This window comes from Phyllosticta citriasiana (genome assembly GCF_038021145.1).
Source record: "Phyllosticta citriasiana strain CBS 120426 chromosome Unknown IWZ02scaffold_3, whole genome shotgun sequence".
Taxonomy (NCBI): Eukaryota; Fungi; Ascomycota; class Dothideomycetes; order Botryosphaeriales; family Phyllostictaceae; genus Phyllosticta; species Phyllosticta citriasiana.
In genome coordinates, this window is record NW_027117280.1 from 787874 (window position 1) to 810202 (window position 22329).

The 22329-nt window shown below is 55.2% G+C and overlaps 6 protein-coding genes across 6 annotated transcripts; 3 read left to right on the top strand and 3 right to left on the bottom strand.

Moving 5' to 3' along the window:
• Positions 1-112: 112 nt before the first annotated feature.
• IWZ02DRAFT_177468 (uncharacterized protein) lies at positions 113-917 on the top strand. Its single transcript, XM_066762243.1, has one exon. The coding sequence runs from the start codon at positions 249-251 to the stop codon at positions 726-728; it is 480 nt and encodes a 159-aa protein (XP_066625127.1). The 5' UTR covers positions 113-248; the 3' UTR covers positions 729-917.
• A 2030-nt stretch (positions 918-2947) lies between these two features.
• Positions 2948-6840, top strand: IWZ02DRAFT_177480 (uncharacterized protein). Its single transcript, XM_066762244.1, has 4 exons — positions 2948-3459; positions 3532-4177; positions 4228-5041; positions 5124-6840. Exons 1-4 carry the CDS (start codon positions 3261-3263, stop codon positions 6681-6683), a joined length of 3219 nt encoding a protein of 1072 aa, XP_066625128.1. The 5' UTR covers positions 2948-3260; the 3' UTR covers positions 6684-6840.
• Positions 6841-11169: 4329 nt separating this feature from the next.
• Positions 11170-12714, bottom strand: IWZ02DRAFT_372011 (uncharacterized protein; the record flags this gene model as incomplete). The annotated part of the gene is made up of 6 exons (XM_066764602.1): positions 11170-11334; positions 11390-11999; positions 12046-12110; positions 12158-12293; positions 12342-12407; positions 12461-12714. Coding segments are annotated over 6 exons (1296 nt in total), but the record flags the coding sequence as incomplete, so codon positions are not given.
• A 2165-nt stretch (positions 12715-14879) lies between these two features.
• Positions 14880-16538, bottom strand: IWZ02DRAFT_514189 (kinase-like domain-containing protein; the record flags this gene model as incomplete). Its single annotated transcript, XM_066770606.1, has 3 exons — positions 14880-15977; positions 16024-16363; positions 16504-16538. 3 exons carry the CDS (start codon positions 16536-16538, stop codon positions 15048-15050), a joined length of 1305 nt encoding a protein of 434 aa, XP_066625130.1. The 3' UTR covers positions 14880-15047.
• Positions 16539-16986: 448 nt separating this feature from the next.
• IWZ02DRAFT_177531 (WD40-repeat-containing domain protein) lies at positions 16987-19309 on the bottom strand. The gene is made up of 4 exons (XM_066762245.1): positions 18889-19309; positions 18636-18763; positions 18020-18579; positions 16987-17969 (listed from the first exon to the last, which is right to left on the bottom strand). Exons 1-4 carry the CDS (start codon positions 19155-19157, stop codon positions 17127-17129), a joined length of 1800 nt encoding a protein of 599 aa, XP_066625131.1. The 5' UTR covers positions 19158-19309; the 3' UTR covers positions 16987-17126.
• Positions 19310-19843: 534 nt separating this feature from the next.
• On the top strand, positions 19844-21615 carry IWZ02DRAFT_444082 (aspartyl aminopeptidase). Its single transcript, XM_066767079.1, has one exon. It carries the CDS (start codon positions 20297-20299, stop codon positions 21569-21571), a length of 1275 nt encoding a protein of 424 aa, XP_066625132.1. The 5' UTR covers positions 19844-20296; the 3' UTR covers positions 21572-21615.
• The last annotated feature ends 714 nt before the right edge of the window (positions 21616-22329 follow it).

The window sequence follows — 22329 nt, forward strand, 5'->3', positions numbered from 1 at the left end:
GCCTTGCTGGCGGCGCGCGGAGAACGAGAACAAGTCTTTTGTTTGAGAGCCCCTTTCAACCCGGCGGACCCCCGACCTTGCCGTCCCACGGTGTCGCCTTGGTCTATATGTACTTATGAGGTCGGCATCCGACGAGCTCTATTGCTCGCACGCAGGCAACAGCTCCTCTTCATCTTCCTCCTTCTCATCGGACCCTTATATTACCGGAACCTCCGCGGCCGCAGACGTCTCCAAAGCGCTTCCGTGTCATGCAAGACGCCTTGCCATTTCGATGTATCACTGTCATCTTCGCCAGCGTGGCTGGCGCACTCGGTTCCGGACTCAGCACACCTGTGTACAAAACACAAATCGGACGCGATGCTGATCGAAGAGTGACGCAGCATCGCATGTACACACGAGAGCTGAGAACAGCTGTCATCGACGACATAGAAACTGGGATGTCCACGCAGTTGTTATCCATCTCCTGCTCAATTGCGGACTCTGCCGTCCTTGCAGCGACGCAGTCCCGAGCAGACCAACTTGGTTGCGACCTCAGCGTGTTGAAGTGCGCGTCGCGTGAGGTGCGTCGCGGTCGTGTGGGCAAAGTTGCCGATCAGGAGCCCGCTCAGGTCCGTCCAGCGGGCTACGTGTGTTGCTTGCTCAAGTTGAGGGACGGATGTCGCTCACCTGACTACTGCCCTTGCCATTGGTGTCATGGTATCCCGGCAAGGGCGAGTATTCATTCTTGAGATTTGACAGGAACAAGCTGTGGATATCGCTGATGCGGAGACGCGTGTGGCAGTCTATGTAGGTGCGGAGTAGAAGGGCCTGCTTACATGGTGTTTCCTCAAGTGTGAGATGAGGAGGCGGTAATAGCGGTAGGCTTTTGAAAAATGTGGCACGTTTACCGCTCGGTCAGCATCAGACGAAACATGCTGAGGGAGGGTTGTGCGAATTGTGAAGTAGAACATTGGGCGTTTGGCTTGGCCTTGCTTACATGGCTTGATAGGTGGTGTTGGAAATGTTCATGATGCTCCGTAGCGCTGCGGTAGTCATAATTTATTGACGCCAACCAACAATCTAATCTCGGCGCTTTATCTAGATGGATATACAGACTATTTTCTACATTACGACGCACAATCACTTGAAGGCCGGATGAAAAGATCAACCACCAGCTTGAGCAATGCAGTGAAAATATTTGGCTGATTTTTGTTAACCAAGGTAGTCGAAAAAGTCGATCTTGTCAAGACTGGATATGGCAATGACAAAGAGGCGGAGGAAACGGCGAGCAAATGCCGGACAGAAGTGGAAACGAGTGCGAAGCGTTTGCAGAGCAAGTGTTTGAAGCCTGAGGGTGGCATCATGCGCATTGCCAAACCATGCTGTCGTCTGACATTTAGGAATGGGCTGGTACGACATAGGAAGAAAGAAATAGACGACAGAATAGGGCCGAAACCAGACATTTGCCTTGTAGCCTGAGGACAGAGTCGGACCGGGACGAGGCAGATATATGATGGAGGCATTGCTGTGGCAGAATTAAGGTTGGGTGGAAGAGGCGCCTCGACTGGATCTGCAGCAGCGCCACGGCAAAGATGGCATATGAGCTTAGCGCAGGCGTGAGAGGAAAAAAGGCACGAGTCAGGCGAGCGTCAGGTCGGGCACTTGGGCGATGGAGTCGAGGCATACCTGAAGAATTTTTTCTTGCTTCTTCAGTACGAGTTGGCGATGGAGGCGGTGTAGTGACACATCAGGACCTGCCCGAGGCATCAGACTCCCGTCCAGTCAGGTCGAGTCCAAGTGATGTCAGTCGGGTGCTGGTCATGATCCTTGCGGATTCACATGGCAGGCTCCACATGATCTGCCTGCCGCTGAGGTGGATGGGATGAGGTGGTGGTGAAGGTGTTTTTCTCTCCAGTCCGTTCGCGGCGGCCGTCTCAGGGCGTCGCACAGTTCTGGATGCATGAGAAACCGTGTCGCAGTGGCAGACAAAGCCGCACCGCATCCGTTTGAGCAGCGGTGTCGCCAGCCGCACACTCCTGTGGAAGCATCGAAGCTTTCGAGAAGTCTGTTCCTGCAGTATGTGGCCTAGTACTCTGGGAGTACCGTCAACACAGCAGCAGCAGCGTCGTCGTCGTCGCCATCGTCGAGTCTCTCTGACTGCAACGCCGTCAGTCTACATCTCTCGGCCTCACTCACCACCATGGCTTGATCCTCTCCTCTCCTCTCCTCTCCTCTCCTCTCCTTCTCTCTTCTCCCAACCCAGTTGCTCGCACCGCGTACACGACACGACACACACGACCGCCGACCGACAGTCAGTCAGTCAGGACCGCCTGCCTGTGCCCTCATCCCTCGCCGCCGTCGCCGTCGCCGCCGCCGCCGCCGCCGCCGCCGCCGCCGCCCGTATCGTAGCCCGTCGGCCGGCGCCTCATCCGTCGCCAGGCAGCGCCACTGTCTTCTCTGCTGTCTTGGCTGCGTGCATTCCCTCGCCCGCCTTTGTCCGCCTTCTCGCCCCTTCTTAACCGCCGTCGCGTCTGCCCTCTCGCCTGTCTGGTCCTCATCTGTCTGTCTTCTGTCGTGTTGCATCCAGCATTGACCGTGCCCAGGCCAGTGACCTCCCTTGACCGAAGCAACCTGCAGCCTTCGTTTCAGGCGCATCTTGCTCTCACCACCATAACCATCCGCGCCCGCATCCCTGGTCCCTTCGAGGCTGCCGAGGCCCACTGACTCGAACGCCCGTCGAAACACCGTCCCAGGCGTGACGGCCGACGACGTGCGCTGCTTCACCAGCCTCGTCGTCTACCAACCTGCGCCCGTCCCTCCCAGAGACCAAAGTCTCCACCAAACCTCTGCACGCTCCCACGCCCGCGCTAAACATACCCAAGTCCCATCCACCCTTCCCGTCCGCCATCTCCCACCACAACCACCTCGACGGGACCCCATCCCAACCACGCGCCGCACCCTCCCCCGACTGCCCAAGCACCGCTTCCGCCGCCGCTGCGTCGCGAGCAGGCGTGTCCATTGCGCTCGAACCACGCCCCAATACTCCCTCCTCGACCTTCTCCTGCGCCGCGCGAGTCCCGCCGCTCGAGTCCTCGAACCGCTGTCCCCGACACTCCATTACATTCTCGCATACACAAGTCCACTGCCTCGCTGTCCACCTTGGCCGGCCCATCGCGCGGTTCTCTCAGCATTTTGCTGTCGGGAACCTCGCCTCCCGACTCGGCGGGGGGCTGTAATTCCAGAGGAAGGACCATTGCGCTGGCCAACGGCGCCACGCGACAATGGACCATGGAGCGTGCAATGTCATCTATCTCGACCGGCGAGCGCATCCAGAGCGTGTGCGTAGAGACAATGTGGCTGCCGGCATGAACGCTCGCAACGCCCGCTCCGCCTCCTCGCAGGGCTACTTCAATGCCAGGAAGGCCGACACGGTTGAGGTTCTGTCCAACGTGGAGACGCTCTTGTCCATTTTCAACGAGGGTACGTGACCAGCATGCGGCACCGCTTCTCCTCCTCCGCCCCAACAACGCCCTGCTAACCAACTCACCGCAGTCGACGTGCATCGGTCCGGTTCTGCGTGCCTTGACAGCATATGGAACCTGTGCAATACCACCAACCTCGACAATTGTCCCGTGCTTGTCCTGATAGACCTGCCTTACGACGAAGAGCGCCGGATGAAGCGACTGTCACGGGAGCCTCGGACACCTTCGCCCACTGCTGCCAGAGGAACCCCCGACGTCATCGAGCCCGAAGATCTGTATGGCATGCATTTGTTGAGGCACATCTCCGCCGAAATACAAGACCACCGACTGCCAAGACTGATAATACCAGTCATAATACTCAGTGGCTTGAATCGCGAAGAGACTGGCAGCAACACCTCGTCGCCCACTCCTGGCGGCTCGCGCGTGCTTACCGACACGGTGCGTTTGGTCCGATACCTAGACGCTGGCGCGGTCGACGTCTTGGCAAGTCCACTGTCAAAAGATCACATCCACGGACTTGCCGTGCACGCGTACCGGATAAACAAAGAAGTCATGAGGGAGAAGTCGAGTTTTCTTGCAAGTAAAAAGGCGAGGAAGGTATCATGGGTTGGTGTCAACGAGGAGAAGCCGTTCGCATATCTCAGGGAAGCCATGGTATCGAATCTTATGGGGAATATTTGCTGTCCCGACACAGCACAAGATACCCTGGATCCCAGGTAGGCACTCTTGTGTACTGGCTATGCAGTCATACTGAAAACATGTCCAGCGACGTCGAGGTCAGCGTGGAGCGCCGCAAAGAAATCGCCAGAGCGGTCGGAACCTGGTCATTCTCCGCGCACGACTTCAACGACGACGAGCTTTTGTACGCATCGCTAGTAATGCTTCAGCACGCATTGAGTATGCCAGAGGTGGAGCGCTGGCGGATGGCCGAAGGTTCCAAGTCCCGCGACCCAACTTGCGCGAACGAAACTGACGGTGCATGTCTAGATGACTTGATGATCTTTCTCCTTGCAAGCCGCAGCGCCTACAACGAATTCGTCCTCTACCACAACTTTCGGCATGTTGTCGACGTACTGCAAGCCTTGTTCTTCTTCCTGCTCCAGGTTGGCGCACTACCAGCGTACCCTGCAGGCGCACCCAGCACGGTCCTGAAACAACCTCCGATTTCTTCCCTCCTCAAACCTTTCGACGCGCTCACCCTGCTGATTTCCGCCATTGGACATGACGTGGGGCATCCTGGTGTCAACAATGCCTTTCTCGTGGCTCTCAACGCCCCTTTGGCCCAGCTCTATAACGATCGTTCGGTCCTAGAGTCTTTCCATTGCGCTGCCTACTCCCAAATTCTGCGCAGATATTGGCCGGGCGCTTTTGCTGATGTGGCCATGCGCAAGCTGATGATCACTTCCATCTTGGCCACTGACATGGGTCTTCACTTCAAATACATGGCTGATCTCGGCAACCTACAGGAAAAGCTGGCTCAAAATCAGGGTGGCATGAACGGCTGGGTCCAAAAAGTCCTGGATGAAAACCGTGATTTGCTGTGTGGCCTACTCATCAAGTGCGCCGACATCAGTAACGTGGTAAGTCGTGCTAAGTTTCGCCGCGGTGGCGGTTGCGTCGAGTGATCCGTCTGTCTGACACCAGCTAATGCGGCGCTTGCAGGCTCGGAATTTCAACACGGCCGCTCGATGGGCCGCTATACTTACAGACGAGTTTAGTAATCAGGGCCAAATGGAAGAAGAGCTTCAAGTTCCGACCTGTCTTGTGGGCGGTCCGCCCGTCCGCGACGATATCGTCAAGATGGGAGAGTCTCAAATAGGCTTCATGAACATCTTCGCGCGTCCGTTGTTCAAGGCTGTTGCCGACATACTCCCCAGCATGCGATTTGCCGTCGACGAAATCATCACAAACGAGGGAATTTGGAAAGAGAGAATCGACCAAGAAAGGGACAAGCAAAAGCCAAAGACTGATTCGAGCATCGGGGGCTTCGAAAATAGCTTGATTCTGGAGCAAGCGCGCAATGAAGAGCCGCCAGATCTGGAGGAAGTGGCGGAATCCCGGCCTTCCCAACCAGATCGCACGCAGTCCAACACTAGTTCGGTCAAGCGAAGGTCCCTCTTCCTTCCTACGCGCGTGAATGGTTCAGATTCTTCAGGGCGCTCTTCGCTAGGACCCAGCTCTCCCACAGAGACGCGGCGCTCGTCTCTTGCGGCCATCCCAATACCCCGCCATCTAACCCCTGGAAATGGCAACTCAAACTCTCCATCACGTCGCGGTAGTGCCGACGCAAGTTTAACAACCATCCTGGTAACCCAAGACCCGAGCAAACCCTCCGAAAATGTGAAAAAGAAGGGCCTGCGCTTACGCTCGCAGTCGCCCCTTTCCAAGCGTCGCAAAAGTCGGCAAGAAGCTCCCTCGAACCTCCAGATATCGTCAAGACCAGATTCGCCTGTACGTCCCTCGCCCAGCTCGTCCAACTACTCACCTCTGCCTCATTCTCCCGCATCTTCGAAACTTCTGGAGAGGCCTGAATCAAATTCACCAACATCATCAGAGACTGACTGCGTCCAGCCTCAAATGCCCGACAGTCCTGGCTTCCCGCCAACGGCGAATGGGCAGGTCCACGTCAGCAAGCGATACCGAGCACCTCATTCTGGCCCCAACAGCCCCGCCAATTTCGATCCAAAGCACCTCACTCCTCCGGCAGTTCCAGAATCTCGTCCTATGCCTCCCAAGCCTCACACCTCGGACGGCTCCTCGCAGGCCCCTGGTGCATTATCCGGCATGCATGCTCCCGCGGAGACGCAATCCCGCTGGAAGAGAAATCGCCACAACCGCAAAGGCTCTCTCACCCCTGCCGCAGCAGACGCCGTTGCCACTCCTGCAACCGGGACGAGCAAAAGCAGTACGTTGTACCAGGACGACCCTCACACGTTTGAGGGCACAGGAGAAGCACCGGCGCAGAGTCGCCCAAAGAGTAGAGGAGGTGTACTTGGTCGTTTCTGGCGTCGGAGAATACGCGGCGACAAGAGCCAGGACATGCCAGATGTCTCCACTGCAGGTACATCTACTGGGCAAGACCAGCCACCCCTGTCACCTGCGCCGCCGAAAACACCCGTCACTAGCGGTGCCGCGGGTGGTAGGAGAGGAAGCATGCCATTGCTTCCGGGCAGCTTTCCGGATACGCCACCTAGGTTCCAGCGCGCGGCTGGGGAGAGGTAGTAGGGGTTGGAAAGTAAAAGCGCTAGGGGATCAACACAGGCAGCAACTTGGACCGACGCACAGACTTGAGAGTCGTCGAAAGGGGCCGCTTGAGAGCCTCAGGCAACTCTCACGGACGTTTCCACACCACGTGGCACAGCAGCACGTCTATCTCCCCCCTCTCCTTCTTACTTGATTGCATCCTACCAACGGCGGCCACGTTTTCGTCCATCCTCCTTATTGTGCTCGGGTCTGGAAGGAGTTGGGATTAATACTTGCGCTATGAACGCAAGAACACGAATGAAGCATGGGCGAACGACGGGCATGAAAAGCAATGACACAACTTGGCGCAATCGGTGCGGTTTTTTGCTTCTTTGCAACCAAGAACCAACTCTGCCCTGTGCTCATGCGGCGCACGACACACGATGAAGAGGACATCACCTTTTTCCTCCTTCTCTTGATCATTTCTTTGGCATTACCGCTTCTCTAAGCAAGTCCGGATTGCGCCAGAGTGGAACTGCGCATCTGAGTTGCCTCGGCGCCTAGCCAGCAACTCTCAGCATCACGAGCCAGATGGCGGGACTTCTCAAGCGCGACATTATATCTTTGGTCGTACGCGACTTGCTTTTTCTCGGCTACGTCGACGTTCCGGGAAATCTCCCGAAGTGGGACCACAACGGGCTACCGTGGTTCCTCGTCAATCACCATGTCAACAGGCCCTAGGATTTTCTCTCTCATTTGCCAAACTCGACCGTACCGGCTAAAACAAATCACTCTTTTAATCACCGAATTTCTTTGTCTGGTTTTCAGAGCGGACGGAGTGATGACGCCAGCAGCTTTGCGACCGCCTCTTGCGGCTGCTCTCGAACTTCTTCGCATTGGACGTGTCACATTGACGTACTTCCTCCGTCATACGCAATTTTCCACCGGTCGTACACGCCTCGAACTGGCCAAAGTCGGTCGAGTTTTCACCCACAACTTGTCCTATCGAGGCCCTCAAAACACCCCGTCACCTTTTCTTTTCCTGCTTTTCCTCGCATACGAGACAGAAAGCCAAGCAGAGACTACGGTCAGGTCCGCCTGATGACTGCGCGCTCAACTAAACTTTCAAGTTTCGAGATCACCCTGTTCTATAGTACACATCCTTTCCTCTCGGTTACTGTATCGGATGTGTCATCATTCCCCTTTTCCTTCCAGCCTCTCACGTGTCTATTGACTTGACAAGCCCCGCAGCTTCCATGTCTTCTTTTGTTGCTCGGCTGCGCTCTGTCTAGTGCCCCATATTCTTGATCGGGAATTCTGGATCTTCAACTCACCACTGTTGGGGGCTTACGTTGTCTGCCACCCTTCCGGAGTCTGGGGGAGCGCTTTCAGCCCGTTGTTTTTTTCTACTCTGTTGTACTTCTTCTCTGGCTTACCCTCGCAACCTTCCTCTTCTTCTCCTTATAGATACCATGTTGCACTTGAGGCGGCTTTTGTTTCCTTGACTCTTGTCCTTTTTACTCAATCGTCTTCTTCTTTACTTCCCCGCGGCTCACGCTGTCAGCAAGTGGCGAAAGTATTGTTAGTGTTTGTCTTATTATTTGGTCATCGCCACGAGCCGAGGCCGTTGTTGCAGGGAGGAGCGAAGAGAAAAGGCAGGCAGGCAGGCAGGCAGCATTGAATCCTGCGGCCTTTCTTCTTCTTTATTTGTCCATACTCGAGTATCATCTGCCGCGTCGTCGTCGTTGTCGTCATCTTCGTTCGAGAGAGCATGAGCGAAGTAGTAGGCGCGCGCAAGCTCCCTTGACATTCGAACAAAAGTGGAGGCAGGCGCGGTGCATGGAGGAGCAGCTTTTTGGTGGATGCCTACCTACCTAGCCATGCATGCTTGAGCATGCATGTTGGGTCGGATGATGCTGCTTCTTTGCCGCGTTCGTTCGCGGTGAAGGCATCACTACTAAGTAGGCCGAATCGACAAAAAAGTTCTCGTCTGACATCTTGCGGCCACTGTGTACCGTACCGTGTGCGATGTTGTTCTGTGTTCTGTCAAACAGCTGCTGTCATTACTCGTGTGTGCATGGAAAGGCTGCTATGGCGGCGGATTGGTATGAATAATTCGCCGCAAATGGCTGCAGGCTGTCCACACTTTTCACGTATATTCCTATCATCCGCATCGGCATCGACACCGCCGCTGTCACTCTCCATGGCCCAAACAAACACTCCAACGCACTCAGTCAGACAGGGCGATAGGTAGGTAGGTAGGTATGTAGGTATGTAGCGGCGACAGCGGCGAATCAAATAACAAGCGCAACCAACGACGCTGCCGCTACCGCTCAAAAGCGATGCAATGCAGTGCAATGCAATGCATACGTGCAGGGCAAGACGAGACGAGACGAGCCGAACCGAGCAGAGCCGATGTGGCCAGCTAAGTAGGTAAGTATGTATCCATCTAGCCCATGCGTGTCGTCTTGCTGCGAGGTGGAAATAAATGGGCAGGTGGGTAGGTTGGTCGAAGGAGGAGGCATTCGTTCGTTCCAAGGGGATTGCCTGCGCCGCCACTGTGGATGGTTGTGAGTGAGCTACGCACGCACCCAGGCTTCTCCCTAAATACATACGTTGCGGCTGCGTTGTCGATAGTGCGAGGCGAGGCGGGTCGATAGCTTGGCTATTAGCGATGGGGATGGGAGCGTTGTATGTAGGAGAAGAATGAGGTGGTGTGCGATGGATGAGTGGGGCGCCTCATTGCTCGAGTGAGTGAGCAACGTCTCGCGCCGTTCACTGAATTCGTCGTCGAGTACTACTTATGCGAGCAGCCCTTTTGAGAGAGAATTCACGGTAAAGTTGTCGCGGCACCCACGAGGAATCTTCCCTCGATCACATAAGGTTGATTGATGGTTCCTCTGTATGTCTGTCTGTCTGTCTGTCTGCCTGCTGCGTTCGCGATCAAAGCAACGAACACACTACTGTTGCTACTCTACAAAAGTGGGGTATTGACGAGCGAAAGAAAGAGAAGAAAGAAGCAAAGGGAATCTAACTGCTTGGTTGAAGGGAGAGAGGCGAGGAAAAGGGAGAGGACAAGGGCCAGAGGAGCAGAATCGAGCGAGCCCTCCTCAGCGCAAGTTGTGCGCGCTGCTTTCGTCGTGGGCTGGTTACATCAACCCATTCCTGTATAAGCTGAGTGATCTGGCCGTCTCGCTGGATGCCGGCTTCGCGTTTTGTAATCCAATCCTTGTGAGGGATGGGCTGCATGTGCGCGCAGGCCTTGTGTCGATGCGCTTTGTACCAAGGGGCTTGAGGTCAAAATAGGAACTTCGAAGTGAAAAAAACCAATAAGCAGTTGTGTGTAGTGATGAGCGTGCGTAATGCATCGTGGTCCGACGGGGTATTTCATGCAGGAAAAGAGAAAGAGAGAGGGAGAGGGAGAAGAAAGGCCTCTTGGTCAGATTTGAAGGCCTTGGAATGATGGTTAAGGCGTCCTGTTTTACTGTTTTGCCGCTTCAACAGCTTGCAGGCTTTTTCAGTGGTATGGAGAGCTGAATTGCTGAGCCAATCAATGCCCCAGCGCAAGACGGGTTGACCTCAGGTCTTCCAGCGAGATCCAACTGCCTGATGCAATAGCAACGGCATAGGTTCTTTGGACTGTGACCAGGATCAAGCGCAACACAACAATCTTTGCTGCTCCTGATCAAGGTATCGAATACGGGCAAAGGGCATCGGAAGCCGCTCACGACTTGCCCTCCTGTTTCGCAGCAGAGGAAACTTCGGCCTCTGTATCCTTGTCGTTGATGCTGCTGAGTGTGGTGGCCATGGTCAAGGTCGACGAGCTGGCACGCTTGTGCGGCGGTTTCGGCAGCTCCTTGTCGCGGGTGGACGACGCGCTGATCGTCCTGGCCCTGCTCACCTTCCTCTTTCCCGTCGGCTTGGCGCTCGTCTCCTTGGGCTCCTCGCCTTCGACCTCGGAAACTGCGTGCAGCGACCGGCCCGTGGCAAAGGAGTGGATGGAGCGGGGGCTCATGGGGACGACGGGGCTTTGAGGAACGCGCTTGCCGAGAGACGAGGTCGTCGAAGCCACGGACCTGCGGTTGGATCCTGAGCGCGACGTCTTGTTCGGCGACGACTGCAAGGCCTTCAGGCGGAGCTGTTCTTGGGTCGTCGCTGGCGTGCGTGCGGATGGGACGTCCTTGTGCGGGCTTGACCTCGAGCCTCTGGGCTTGGGCATGTAATAACCCGCTGGCGAGATGTTGGAGATGGAAAACGTGGACCGAGACGTAGCGGTCGACGGCGGACGCGGCGACGTCTTGGCTGTCGTAGCAACAGACACTGCTCTAGATAGAGACGTCTCATTCCTCACGGAGCTGGATCGAGGAGCCTGGTTTTCGGGTTTCTCGCCGTCAACACCATCAGAATTGCTGCCTAGGCGCTTCCGGCCGTTGATGGAGAAAGTCGATTGGGCGTCCTTGGAAAAATAGCTTCCAGGCCTATTCCTGCTGAACCTGTGACGGAACCAGAGGGTGACTCCATCCCTGACCTCGACATAGACTTCTTTGCACTGGTTCCGCGACGTAGCGATGTACATCATGAAGTTCCAGAAGCCTTGGAGTGGAAGAACCGCGGCAGCGATAGCGTTGAGAGCGAAGTTGGGCTTTGTGGGATGCGCGATTGCGTAAACACGGTTGACGGTAGACGGAACCTGAGAAGGATTGTCAGCAATGGTTAGTTCATGGGGGACATGGGAGAAAGTATACCCAGACGATGAACAATGCCACGAACATCAAAAACGACACTTTCGCGTAGCCCCAAGCAGCCCTGTTCGCCTGTATGCGCGCCAGACTGTTTTTCCTGGCAGCACCAGTGTTGGGCCGGTTTCCTTCAAGGTCGAGCAGCAGATCGGGAGGAGGAGGACGACCAGCAGAGATACTTGCCCGAAATTGTTCAGTTTCTGTGATCCAAGGCGTCTTTGACGACGAAGAAACAACATTCTCAGCCTGACCATTGCTTGGCTTGTTCTGATTTGCATTCCATCTTTCCTTCCAGCTGCCAGTGGTGGGAGTGCGAGTCAGAGGTGGCTCTGGCCTTGCAACCGAGGCAGCAGCATCGCCCATGTCCCTCGTGCTATTGAAGGAGCTTCGTGATCCGGCTTCAGACCTGTCGCCCTCTGCCGAGTCCTGAATTGATTCTGAGGTGACTTGGATTTCCGTGACGCGTGTGACAACATTTGAATTGATCGTCGTGAAGGGGTTCTCTATGATTGGAGCGGGATTGGAGTTGTCTGCAAAAGCACGGAGAGCACTGCGCTGCCTGCAGATGACTTTGCCGGTCGAGGCATAGATCAGAAGTGTTATGGCAATGACGACCCTTCCTAGTGTTAGATTCATCAAAGCTTTTGAGAAGGAGTACTCACCAGACAGGAACGTAGAAGAATGCGATACGCATCCACTCATGGTTGCTTGAAACCCAACACCACAACTGTGTTTTCTTAGCTTCGTATCATTGTAGATGATCATGAAACTTACAACAGCAGGACCATAAATGCCCTTGTCGGCACTCAAATCGAGGATGAGATAGATGAGAGAAGGAATGAACGGTATGCCGTAACAGCAAATCGCATAAGTTACTTCGAGGTTGCGCAAGTCTTCCGCGTTGTAGTTGCTGCGTTACATTAGCAATCCAGTTCGCCTTGTCTTTGAGGAATCATACTGGAAAAACGTCAGGTAGACGTTCAAGGCCATACAGAGAGTCCACAGCGAATCGGCCGGCATGAACCTATCTAACAGTCAGCTAGAGATGAATCCGCGGCCAAGCAAGTATCCACCCACATCTGAATGAAGAACCCCTGGAACCGGCATAGTTCGTCGCTTCCTCCTCTGCCCGGAATGGCCCTGACCGAGATAATAGTGGCGATGTTTACAAGAATGTTTCCCACGGACGCGAATACGACAAGCCTGTTTATGGGTTTCCTGAACATTGGGAACGCCGTGAAGGTCAGAATGATAAAAAGGGTGCTCGCCAGCGAGATGGAGGACATCACTCGTTCGACGACCTCAATAACATATTCCTGGTCAGGAGTCATGTTGATCATGTTGACGAGAGACTACCCGGAAGGGTGACGAGTGCCGCGAGACTTAAGGTCGCGTGGAGGAGAGTCCCTCCTCGCGACTGTTGGAAAGCCGAGAGATGACGCAGACAAGCGGGATCTGTTAGGCAGCGTGATGCGGTATGATGTTGAGAGAGGAGCAACGAGATGAGACGAAGGACATGAGCGAGATTGTCGTGGTTTGTCTCTTCCGAACGCGGAGATGGTGGGAGCGTTGTTGGACGCTCTCGAGTTTGAGTCTATTAGAGACCGCCGAGCCGTGCAAAGGTAGCCAGCTGACGCCGAGAATTTGAGTGCGGCGGCCAAACTCTCGATTCTCTCTCACAGTCAAGCCGAGTAACCCTCCCACACGATGGAGCTTTAGGTAAATGGGACGGGAAATGTTTAGGATGATCACCTTCGAACGTAGCACGAGAGAAAATAGGTGTTTGACGCCGTCCAAGCGGGTCAGCAGTTGGTTAATGGAACAGGAAGACGCGAAACGGTCAAAGACAAGAGATTCGACGAGGGGTATACGGAAACCTTGCAGGATTGTAAAGCAAGTGGTTAACTATGGAAGCTGTGGGGATACTAGGCGCAAGCCACAGTGCTGGCTAGAGTAGCCACCGGGTGGTTTGAAAGCTCTGGCCATGAGCAGGTCGATGGGTACTCAGAGGCACAGCAAACTACTGCACCAGTGGCAAGACTGAAAACATGGTTTCGATATGCCGCACACGGTCAAGGAAAAGATGGGAATGCTGTTCTCATGCTTCTGTGTGGTCGAGCAAATTTGTTGCCGCCTTGCACAAGAGGATATAGCAAAGCAAACTTCTCAAGTGGGACCGGAGGTGCACACGAGGCGGGCGTAACAGCAGACGATGTTGGAGTAGAAAAGGACGAGAAGGATGGCGTGGAGAAGTACCCAAACGAAACACCAGATGACAGGAGGGTTTAGCCGGACGTCGACCAATGACATGACGCGCGGGCGTAAGCGCTGGACCCTTTGCAGAAACGCGGGACGAGGCCATCGGACTAAAAGCTCGAGGCTGCGGTAAGCCCCGTTTGTCAGCTCATCTCCACGTCCACAAAGCGTCGTTCTGGGGCTTCCTCTACCTTTGCCACCTCGTGGCACTGAGCGCTGGCTGCTTGCTCATGTCCACGTCGCCATTTATAGCAAACACCAGCGATCTCCCCTTTCAAGCGAAGACTCCACCGCGCCGGACCAGGGCCGGACATTATTCAGCTTATCAGTCCTACCGACAAGATCCACGGAAGATCAAATCCTCTCTAGCAAGTTTGTGAGATTTCGGAAAAAGCGTCGATCAAAACGGAACGCGAGCCGAGGGATGATGTTCGTGGACGCTTAATTTCCAGCACAGCCCGTCGCCCATCTAGATTGTGGCTGCATTCGGTTAGCATATGTACTCTCGATGCTTCCAATGGAAGAACTTCACGACCAAGACTAATGGGGAATCATCTCTATTCATCTCATGCCTGGTGAAGAGGAAACAGTGCTAAAAAGGTCCAATCCGATTTCGCCTATTTTGAGGGGGAGATGATGCTGACAAACACTACTTCCGTCACTGGAAGAAGTGTGATGAGAATGGACGTTTCCGTAACCCATGAACAGAAAAGCAGTGAGAGAGAAAAAATTCGATTGAAAAAAGAGCAAGACGATTCAAGGGGCCGAAAGAATCCAGTGAATTCGTTCTCAAGAGAACGACCGTCCGAGAGGTCGGAAAGAGAGCCGGACGCCAGTTAGCAAAACGGATTGGCCGTTGTGAGATTCCAAGCCACAGAGTGCCCGATGCCTCTCGTTGCACCGCCGTATTTGCTCCTTTCATCGCTGACGCCCATCGTAATCCACCTCCGAAAGGTATCCCGCAAGTGTCGCATACACGCCGTGTGGATTCTCCAAGGGTGTGTGCACAGACGTGGCTGAGCGTGTTCGAGTTTGCCCACCACAGGGCCGCCACAACACCAGTGTCGACCATTTGCGTATCAAACCGCAAGCTGATGGGCAATTATGGCTCTCAGCAGTCCAAGTGATCCAGGTCTGATCAGCTCTGGCGCGCCAGCTCTCGGCAGTCCCTGGCCCGAAAACTTGCAAGGTTGATGAATCAGGCAAGTAAAATGATGAGGTGACCCAAATTCGACCGGGCAGCCCTAGCGACGGGCAGAATCATATATTCTGTTTTAGGGCCAGCGTGTAGCGTAGTAATAGACTGGTGGTTCCTGGTGAGTTGGCACTGACAGTGTCACAGTATTAGCGATGCAGGAAAGACTAGAGAAGGCAGAGGAACGAATGGGCACAGAGATGCTGAATCATTTTAGTAAGCACCTTGCGCCATCTGGTATCCACTGCCCATCTGCCCGTGTGCCTGCTGATGCTGCGCCAACTGCTGCGCACTGTTGTTCTGCTGCTGCTGGGCCATGGCTTGGTGGACATCAGCAAACCAAGGGTGCTGCAATGCTTGTTGGGCCGAGATGCGCATTTCGGGGCGCAGTTGAAGCATCGAGCTCAGAAGATTCAGGCCCAGCTGGTCGACTGTAGGCAGAATCATGCGTAGGTCCTGAGTTGCGTAAACGTGAAAGTTTGGCTTGTACTCTGGAAACTGGCTGATGCCAGGCCAGCTGCGCTCGGAAGGCGTGCCCATTAGGCGGAAAATCTTTTGCAGCTGGTCATCGTTGGTAGTGCCGGGGAAGAGCGGACGACCGGTGTACATCTCAGCCATGATGCAACCAGCACTCCAGATGTCGATGCTGGTGTTGTAGGTGCGAGAGCCAAGCAAAACATCGGGCGCGCGGTACCACAAGGTGACGACCTCGTTGGAGAAGGTATTAACCGGGATTCCAAAGGCGCGTGCCAGACCAAAGTCGGCCAATTTGAGCTGCCCCTTGTTGTTAATCAAGAGGTTCTGCGGTTTGAGATCTCGGTGCAAGACGCGGTTATCGTGGCAAAAGGCGATGCCCCGCAGGAGCTGGTACATGAATGACTTAATGGTGGCTGGGTCGAGCTGGCCACGGTCACCGCGAGAGTCCATGTACTTTTTGAGGTCCTTGTCCATGTACTCGAAGACGAGCATCAACTTGTTCTCGGTATGGATGACGTCGTGCAGCGAGACGATATTCTCATGCTTGAGCTCCTTCATGAGCGAGATTTCGCGAATGGCTGTGGAAGGTGTGCCCTCCTCCGAGTCGAGGTGAATCTCCTTGAGAGCGACAAACTCGCCCGTCTGCCTGTTGCGGCCTTTGAAGACCTGAGCGGTCAGCAACATGGTCGCCAAAGAACGCATGGAGGCTTACTGTGGCATAGGTTCCCTCTCCCAGCTTCTCCAGCTGTTGGAACGACGAGGGATGTCTCTTATCCATGATGGCAATGCTGTGGCCTCCGCCCAAGCTTCTGATGCTGATGGTGGAGTCGGAGCGGTTCTCGAGCGAGAGGGTAGCGACGTGGGTAGGCTTTAGGCGGGTTGGCGGGGGTCGGCGGGTGTAGCGCGGGTCGAAAAGGATGGCACTTGCAGAGGTGAGCTGTTCGGCAATGGCGAGGGGCGAGGGCGGAGCGGTCGAGGTACGCGAGGCGGCAGCGGAAGCACGCGCGGAGGATGGAAGGGCAGCCGTGATGATAAGATGGGAGGCCAGGCGGCTCTTTGTACAAGAGCAACCTGCAGGGTGTGGAGGGTGGGTCAGTCAGGTCGAATTCACGCTGTGTCGCTGATCGTTGCTCGGGCCAGGGATGTCGCTGAGCCCTGAGTCGTGGTGGGGAGAGCGGACGAGAGCGCCTACAAAGGAAGCCAATCGTCACGCGTCACATGGGCCATGAGTGTTCTTTCTGCTGGGCTGTTCCCGTATCTCTTTGGTTCCACTTCATCTACAACTACCTAATTTTACATCGTCTGCTCTCTCTTGCAATCATCTTCGTCATGTCGTCTTCTCGTGCTAAACCTCCCCAGACCTCCTCGTCTCCCTCCCTCATTGCCGACTGCCTTTGCATCAAGCTGAGCGCTTGGCTGCATGCCCTGCGGCAATCGACGCCAAAATCAGTTACTGGCGCTTTTCGAATCAAACCCACCTCCTCAGTCTCCCATCGCCTGCGCCGCTGCAGCTGGACACGCAGATCGGGCTGCTAGCGCGTGGGTACCGTAGTCTGGGCCTGTGACTCTGGCAAGCGGGCCGCTAAAAACGTCCGTGGCCGGCGTGAGCAAACGGCGGCTGGCTCGAAACCCTTTCTTCGAGCTGTAGCAAAAAAGGCAATCTCTCCGGGGTTTGCCAAGCCGGTCGTATCAAGCAATCTTCCATGAAGGGAATCCCGACCCGACATGTTCTAGATGCTGTGGCATCCGCGTTGTGCAAGCTGTGACGAGCAATCTTTTCTTTCAAACACTTTTCCCAACTCTTTCGCAGCCTCTTCACCTGATGACTCCCCAGTTTTCCACGGTTCCCAAGCCCCCAGTCTTATCTCTTTTCTTGAAAGCGTTCCAGAACCTTAGGGTTTCGTCTCCGGCACCCGTGACGATGACCTGGCCATCTGGACTCATTGCAAGGTAGAGAACACGGAAGGTGTGGCCTGTAAGGCTGACGACTTGCTGCATGCTTGGATACTTCCAGACGATGATTTGGTTCTGACTGTAACCATGTGTTGACACAATCTCGTTGCTGTTGCGGCTCCATGCGAGGTTGCACACCTGCGATCCAGTGTCAATGCTAGACAAGAGGTTCGCTGGAGCTGTATGAACATTCGGCGAGGCGGGGTTGGCATTCTGGTAGGCTTGAGCGGCAAGGGACGACGACGATGGGCCGTGAGGAGAGATGAGTGTGTTCCAGAACTTGATGGTGCGGTCGGCTGTACCGCCTCCGGAAGCCAGGAGACCTCGTTGGTGAGGGCTCCAGGCGATAGCCTTGACTGCGGCCGTGTGCTCGCCCCATTTGAACGTTGGCTCCGCGTTGAGATTCTCCCAAACCATGAGCTTGTTGTCGTTGCCGCCTGACGCCAACTGACCGTCCTCACAATTCCACTTGAGACCACAAACTTCCTGTTTGTGGCCGACGAGCTTCCTGAGCCACTGATCTGGCTGACGGACGTCGCGATGATAGATTAAGCGATCGCGGGAGCCAGACGTCAAGATGTGCTCGTTCCACGCGAGGGCGCCAACCCTTGCCGTGTGTCCCGTCATGGTACGAAGACGGCGCTGAGTCTGCGCATCCCATATTTGCACAAAACCCTTGTTGGTGCCGATCGCAACATGGGAGCCCTGTCGACCGTTAGCTGCGGGAGTGTCTTGCCCTGGACATGGATACATACCCGTTGGATCCAGTTGACACTGGTTACAACGTCATCCTGAAGTTCGCAGAGCTTGGTGACTCGTCCGGAAGACGAATTCCACATGTAGACGCATGAGCCCAGACCAACACCGAGGATGTTCTGACTTCCCCAATCCACAAGGTTGAGATAGAAATCGTCGGCCAGCTCCGGGGCATCGAGCACCTTGTAAGGCACCTTGGGGACTGTACGCGGTGTTTTTCTGGGACTTAGGAGCATCGTTTGACTGCTGTACTTGACCGGGGACAGGCTGTACATGTCCGACATGGTATTGAGATTGGGACCATGGCGATGAGGCGTCCTATGCGGAGTGGGGTGGCCAGAAATGCTCTGATGTCGTTGCGCTTCATATGAAAAAAGGTTCTTGTGAGGGGTAGATGGTGTGAGCGCAGGAGCTGGAAGTGAAGAGTTCCGGAGAGGAGGCGTTTTTGCTCTGGATGGGTCATGGATCGTAGTCGTCTCGAAGTTTATGTTTTGGGGAATAGTATCATCAAACATTTCAGAACGAAGAAGCGAGCTGAATGTACGATTCGCTTCCTCGGCTAGAAGAAAAGCGTCAGTCAAACAACCAACGACGCTGAAGGTACACCAAACGTACTCTTCTGAAAATGAATGTCGTTGTGCGGGGTTCTCTTTGTTGACTTGGAGGGCGTTGCAGGCGACCCATCTTCGTGCATCAAGCTAAAGCTTGCAGGAAAGTCTTGGCCTGAGCGGTTGGGAATAAATCTGATCTCAGGTTAGTGAGTGGGCTCTGGCGAATTTCATAGACCCTGAAGTGGCGGATCAGACGACTTTGGCACCCTAGCGGTACCTAGGGTGCCATGGACGTTGGAACCTCGTGGCTCACTGACCTGTCGGCATAGACTCGCTGCCTCTTCCGGCTAGGACTTCCGGTTGGAGTATGCTCTCGTCTGCCAGCAGCTTCGAATCTCTCCAATGCCTTGGTGAGGGCCGAAGCATCGATTGCTTCGGATGCGGTTCCATTGCCGTGCGCGCCGCCGCTGGTCAGATTGCGCTTTGCGCGCTGGGTCGGAGGGGTCTTTGATTCGGGAGGAGATATGAGAGAGGGAGTGTGGGTTTGATCAGGCCCAAGGGCCAGGTCTTCGTCGGCTTCCCTCATGGCGGCGCTTCACCTTGGCCCGGTCTTGTCAGTCGCGAGGGTTGCGGGCTGGGCGCGGAGCGAGCCAACGGCTGCAGCGAGCGGTCGCAAAGGGCGAGAGTAGCAGGAATGCAGCGGGGTTGGGTGGAATCGGGGGTGGAGTTGTCTGGAGGCGGCCCAGCCACCCCTTGAGGTCGGTGTTTGTTGTTGTGGCAGCGCGGAGCAGCAGCAGTGAAGCGGATCGGCAGCGGGCCGACGAGCTCACAGCGTCAGGTCAATCGTCGCGCATTTGACCTGTCCGGGCCACGGTTGACGGCGACGAGTAATGGGACGAGGGCGCGCAGTCGCGGTTGGTGCGTCGGGCTGGGTGATGTGGGGAGTCGTGTTGGTAGATGGCGGTCAGGTACCGAAGGGTCAGGTTGGTGGTGATAACAGCCAAGCCGGCCTTCCTGGACTGCCCGTGGACTGGGAGACTGCTGGTACAGAGCCTCAACTCAACTCAACTCAACTCAACCCAACTCGAGCGAATTGCTGCTGGATATCACCGAGTGTAAGACGTGGACGTGTTTCTAGCGCGCCGTCTCTTTGTTTTGATCATCCTGCTCCGTCGACACGTCCAGTCCGCGTCTATTGGCCTCACGAGCCAATCACAGCCCACGTCCGTCTGCTACACCCGCCGCCGCCCTGCCACTGCGTCACCACCATCAAGAGGACATCCACTCCACCACCATCTCCAGTTCTGGCATGCCCACGCCCACCCTTCCGCTGCGACTCATTTCCCGCCCTTTCTCCAGAATGGCTCCTTCTCTGCAACACGCCGAGGACTTTCTGTCCTTTGTGAACGCCTCGCCAACCCGTGCGTGACCGTGCCTTGCCTCAGACATTGTCCCCCGCACTTTATGCGTCCAGCTAACGCCCTCTCCTCCAGCTTTCCACGCCGTCAAGTCGTCTGTTGAGAAGCTCGAAAAAGCCGGTTTCGTCCAGATCAAAGTTCGCACTGCGACGAGTCGAGCTTGGTCGCAGACTGACGTGCTTTGTAGGAACGCGACGCCTGGTCCTCGACCCTTAAGCCAGGTGGAAAATACTATCTGACCCGCAATACCTCTTCCCTCGTCGCTTTCGCCATCGGCAAGCAATGGAAACCTGGCAACCCCATTGGCATGATCGGCGCCCACACCGACTCGCCGTGCTTGCGAATCAAGCCCGTCTCAAAGAGACAAGCCGACGGATTCTTGCAAGTGGGCGTCGAGACATATGGTGGAGGAATCTGGCACACATGGTTTGATCGCGACCTCGGCATCGCCGGCAGGGTCTTGGTCAAGACGTCCAATGGCCACTTTGAACAAAAGCTTGTCAAGGTCGACCGGCCCATCCTGCGGGTCCCTACTCTCGCCATCCACCTGGAGCGCACCCAAGATTTCAGCTTCAACAAAGAGACGCAGCTTTTCCCCATTGCCGGGCTGGTCGCCGCTGAGCTCAACAGGCAAGGCAAGAGCGAAAACGCGAGTGCTGACAAGACTTCTGAGGAAGAGCCCTTTGAACCATTGAAGACTCCCTCCGAGAGGCATCACCCATACATTGTCGAGATTATTGCAGAGCATGCCGGAGTGCAGCCATCTGAGGTCCAAGACTTCGAGATGGTGCTCTATGACACCCAGAAATCCGTCATCGGAGGACTGAACAATGAGCTGATCTTTTCCGCGCGCCTGGACAACCTCATGATGTCTTACTGCAGCGTTGAAGGCATCATCAAGTCCCTGACATCTCCTTCGACCCTCGACAATGATCACACGATTCGCCTCATTGGCCTCTTTGACCACGAAGAGATTGGCTCCCAAACCGCCCAGGGAGCCGACTCCAACCTTCTACCCGCCGTCATCCGGCGTCTCTCGGCGCTTCCTCCTACCGACAGCAACAGTGACAAGTCGTACGAGCGCGTCAAAGTGGATACGGCCACTGGATTTGAGCAAACCCTGGCGACCTCGTTCCTCATCTCTGCAGACATGGCTCATTCGATCCACCCCAACTACGCTGGGAAGTACGAATCTTCGCATCGTCCAGAGCTCAACAAAGGCACCGTCATCAAGATCAATGCCAATGCAAGATATGCCACCAACTCGCCCGGCATCGTCCTTTTACAGGAGGTGGCCCGTCGTGCGCCCAAGGCATCGACCAATGTAAACAAAACTTCCGAGAGCACTGGTGTCCCGCTGCAGCTCTTTGTCGTGCGCAACGACTCGAGTTGCGGTAGCACCATTGGACCGATGCTGGCAGCCAAGATGGGAGCCCGCACGCTTGACCTTGGAAACCCGCAGTTGAGCATGCACAGCATCAGAGAAACAGGAGGCGCACATGATGTTGAGCATGCTGTGAATCTCTTTGAGAGTTTCTTTGAACATTTTGGAGAGTTGGAGAAGAAGATTCTGATTGATTGAACATGTCGTCTTATATGGGCGGAGTTGGTGTAGGTGGTTCATGAGTAAGTGACGCATCTGACGTTGTTTGATAATCAGTGTAGCGGAGAGCAACTATCGTAACGCATTCGACGAAGCAAGGCACCTCACCAAAAACATGTGAAGAGAGGAAGTTGCAAGGCCGCAGGGAATCGACGGGGCTCTTGTTGCCCTTAAGCAGACCACTACACACTTGACGGGTGGGCTTGACAAGCTTTGACGATGGCGTTCCGAACTTTCCGAATCTTCTCTCGCCACCATTTATTGTTTTTCTGTGCTGATACTGACCGAAGTGCAGAAAAATGGGGCGGTGTGCAGAGGCAGCATCCCCGTTGAGAAATGATGGTTGCCAATTTCCAGACGACATGGCGTAGCCATCAGTCGTACCAGACGCACGCTTTTGGGAGTCGGGACGGAGTCTAACAAGATCGAGGCCGAGCCCTATTGCTAATCTACAGGTGCAGTCAGGCCGTCGCCCAAAAGAAAAAGAGGCGTAAATAGGTGAGGCCCAGGAGGCTTGGTGATGCCAATTATGGAGAAACTCGATACGCAGAAGCCAAACGGCTGGGAAGCGGCCATAGCAACGAGATTGATCGTACGAGAGGAGTGGCTGGCAGATCTGTGGCGCACATGCACGCAGTTTTCGATTGGTGCAAGGGGCTGCAGGGCGCTCGTTTCGTCGAGCAGAATTCTGCTTCTTCTTCTTGTGCCACTGCAGGAGAAACAGCTGTAACCAACGG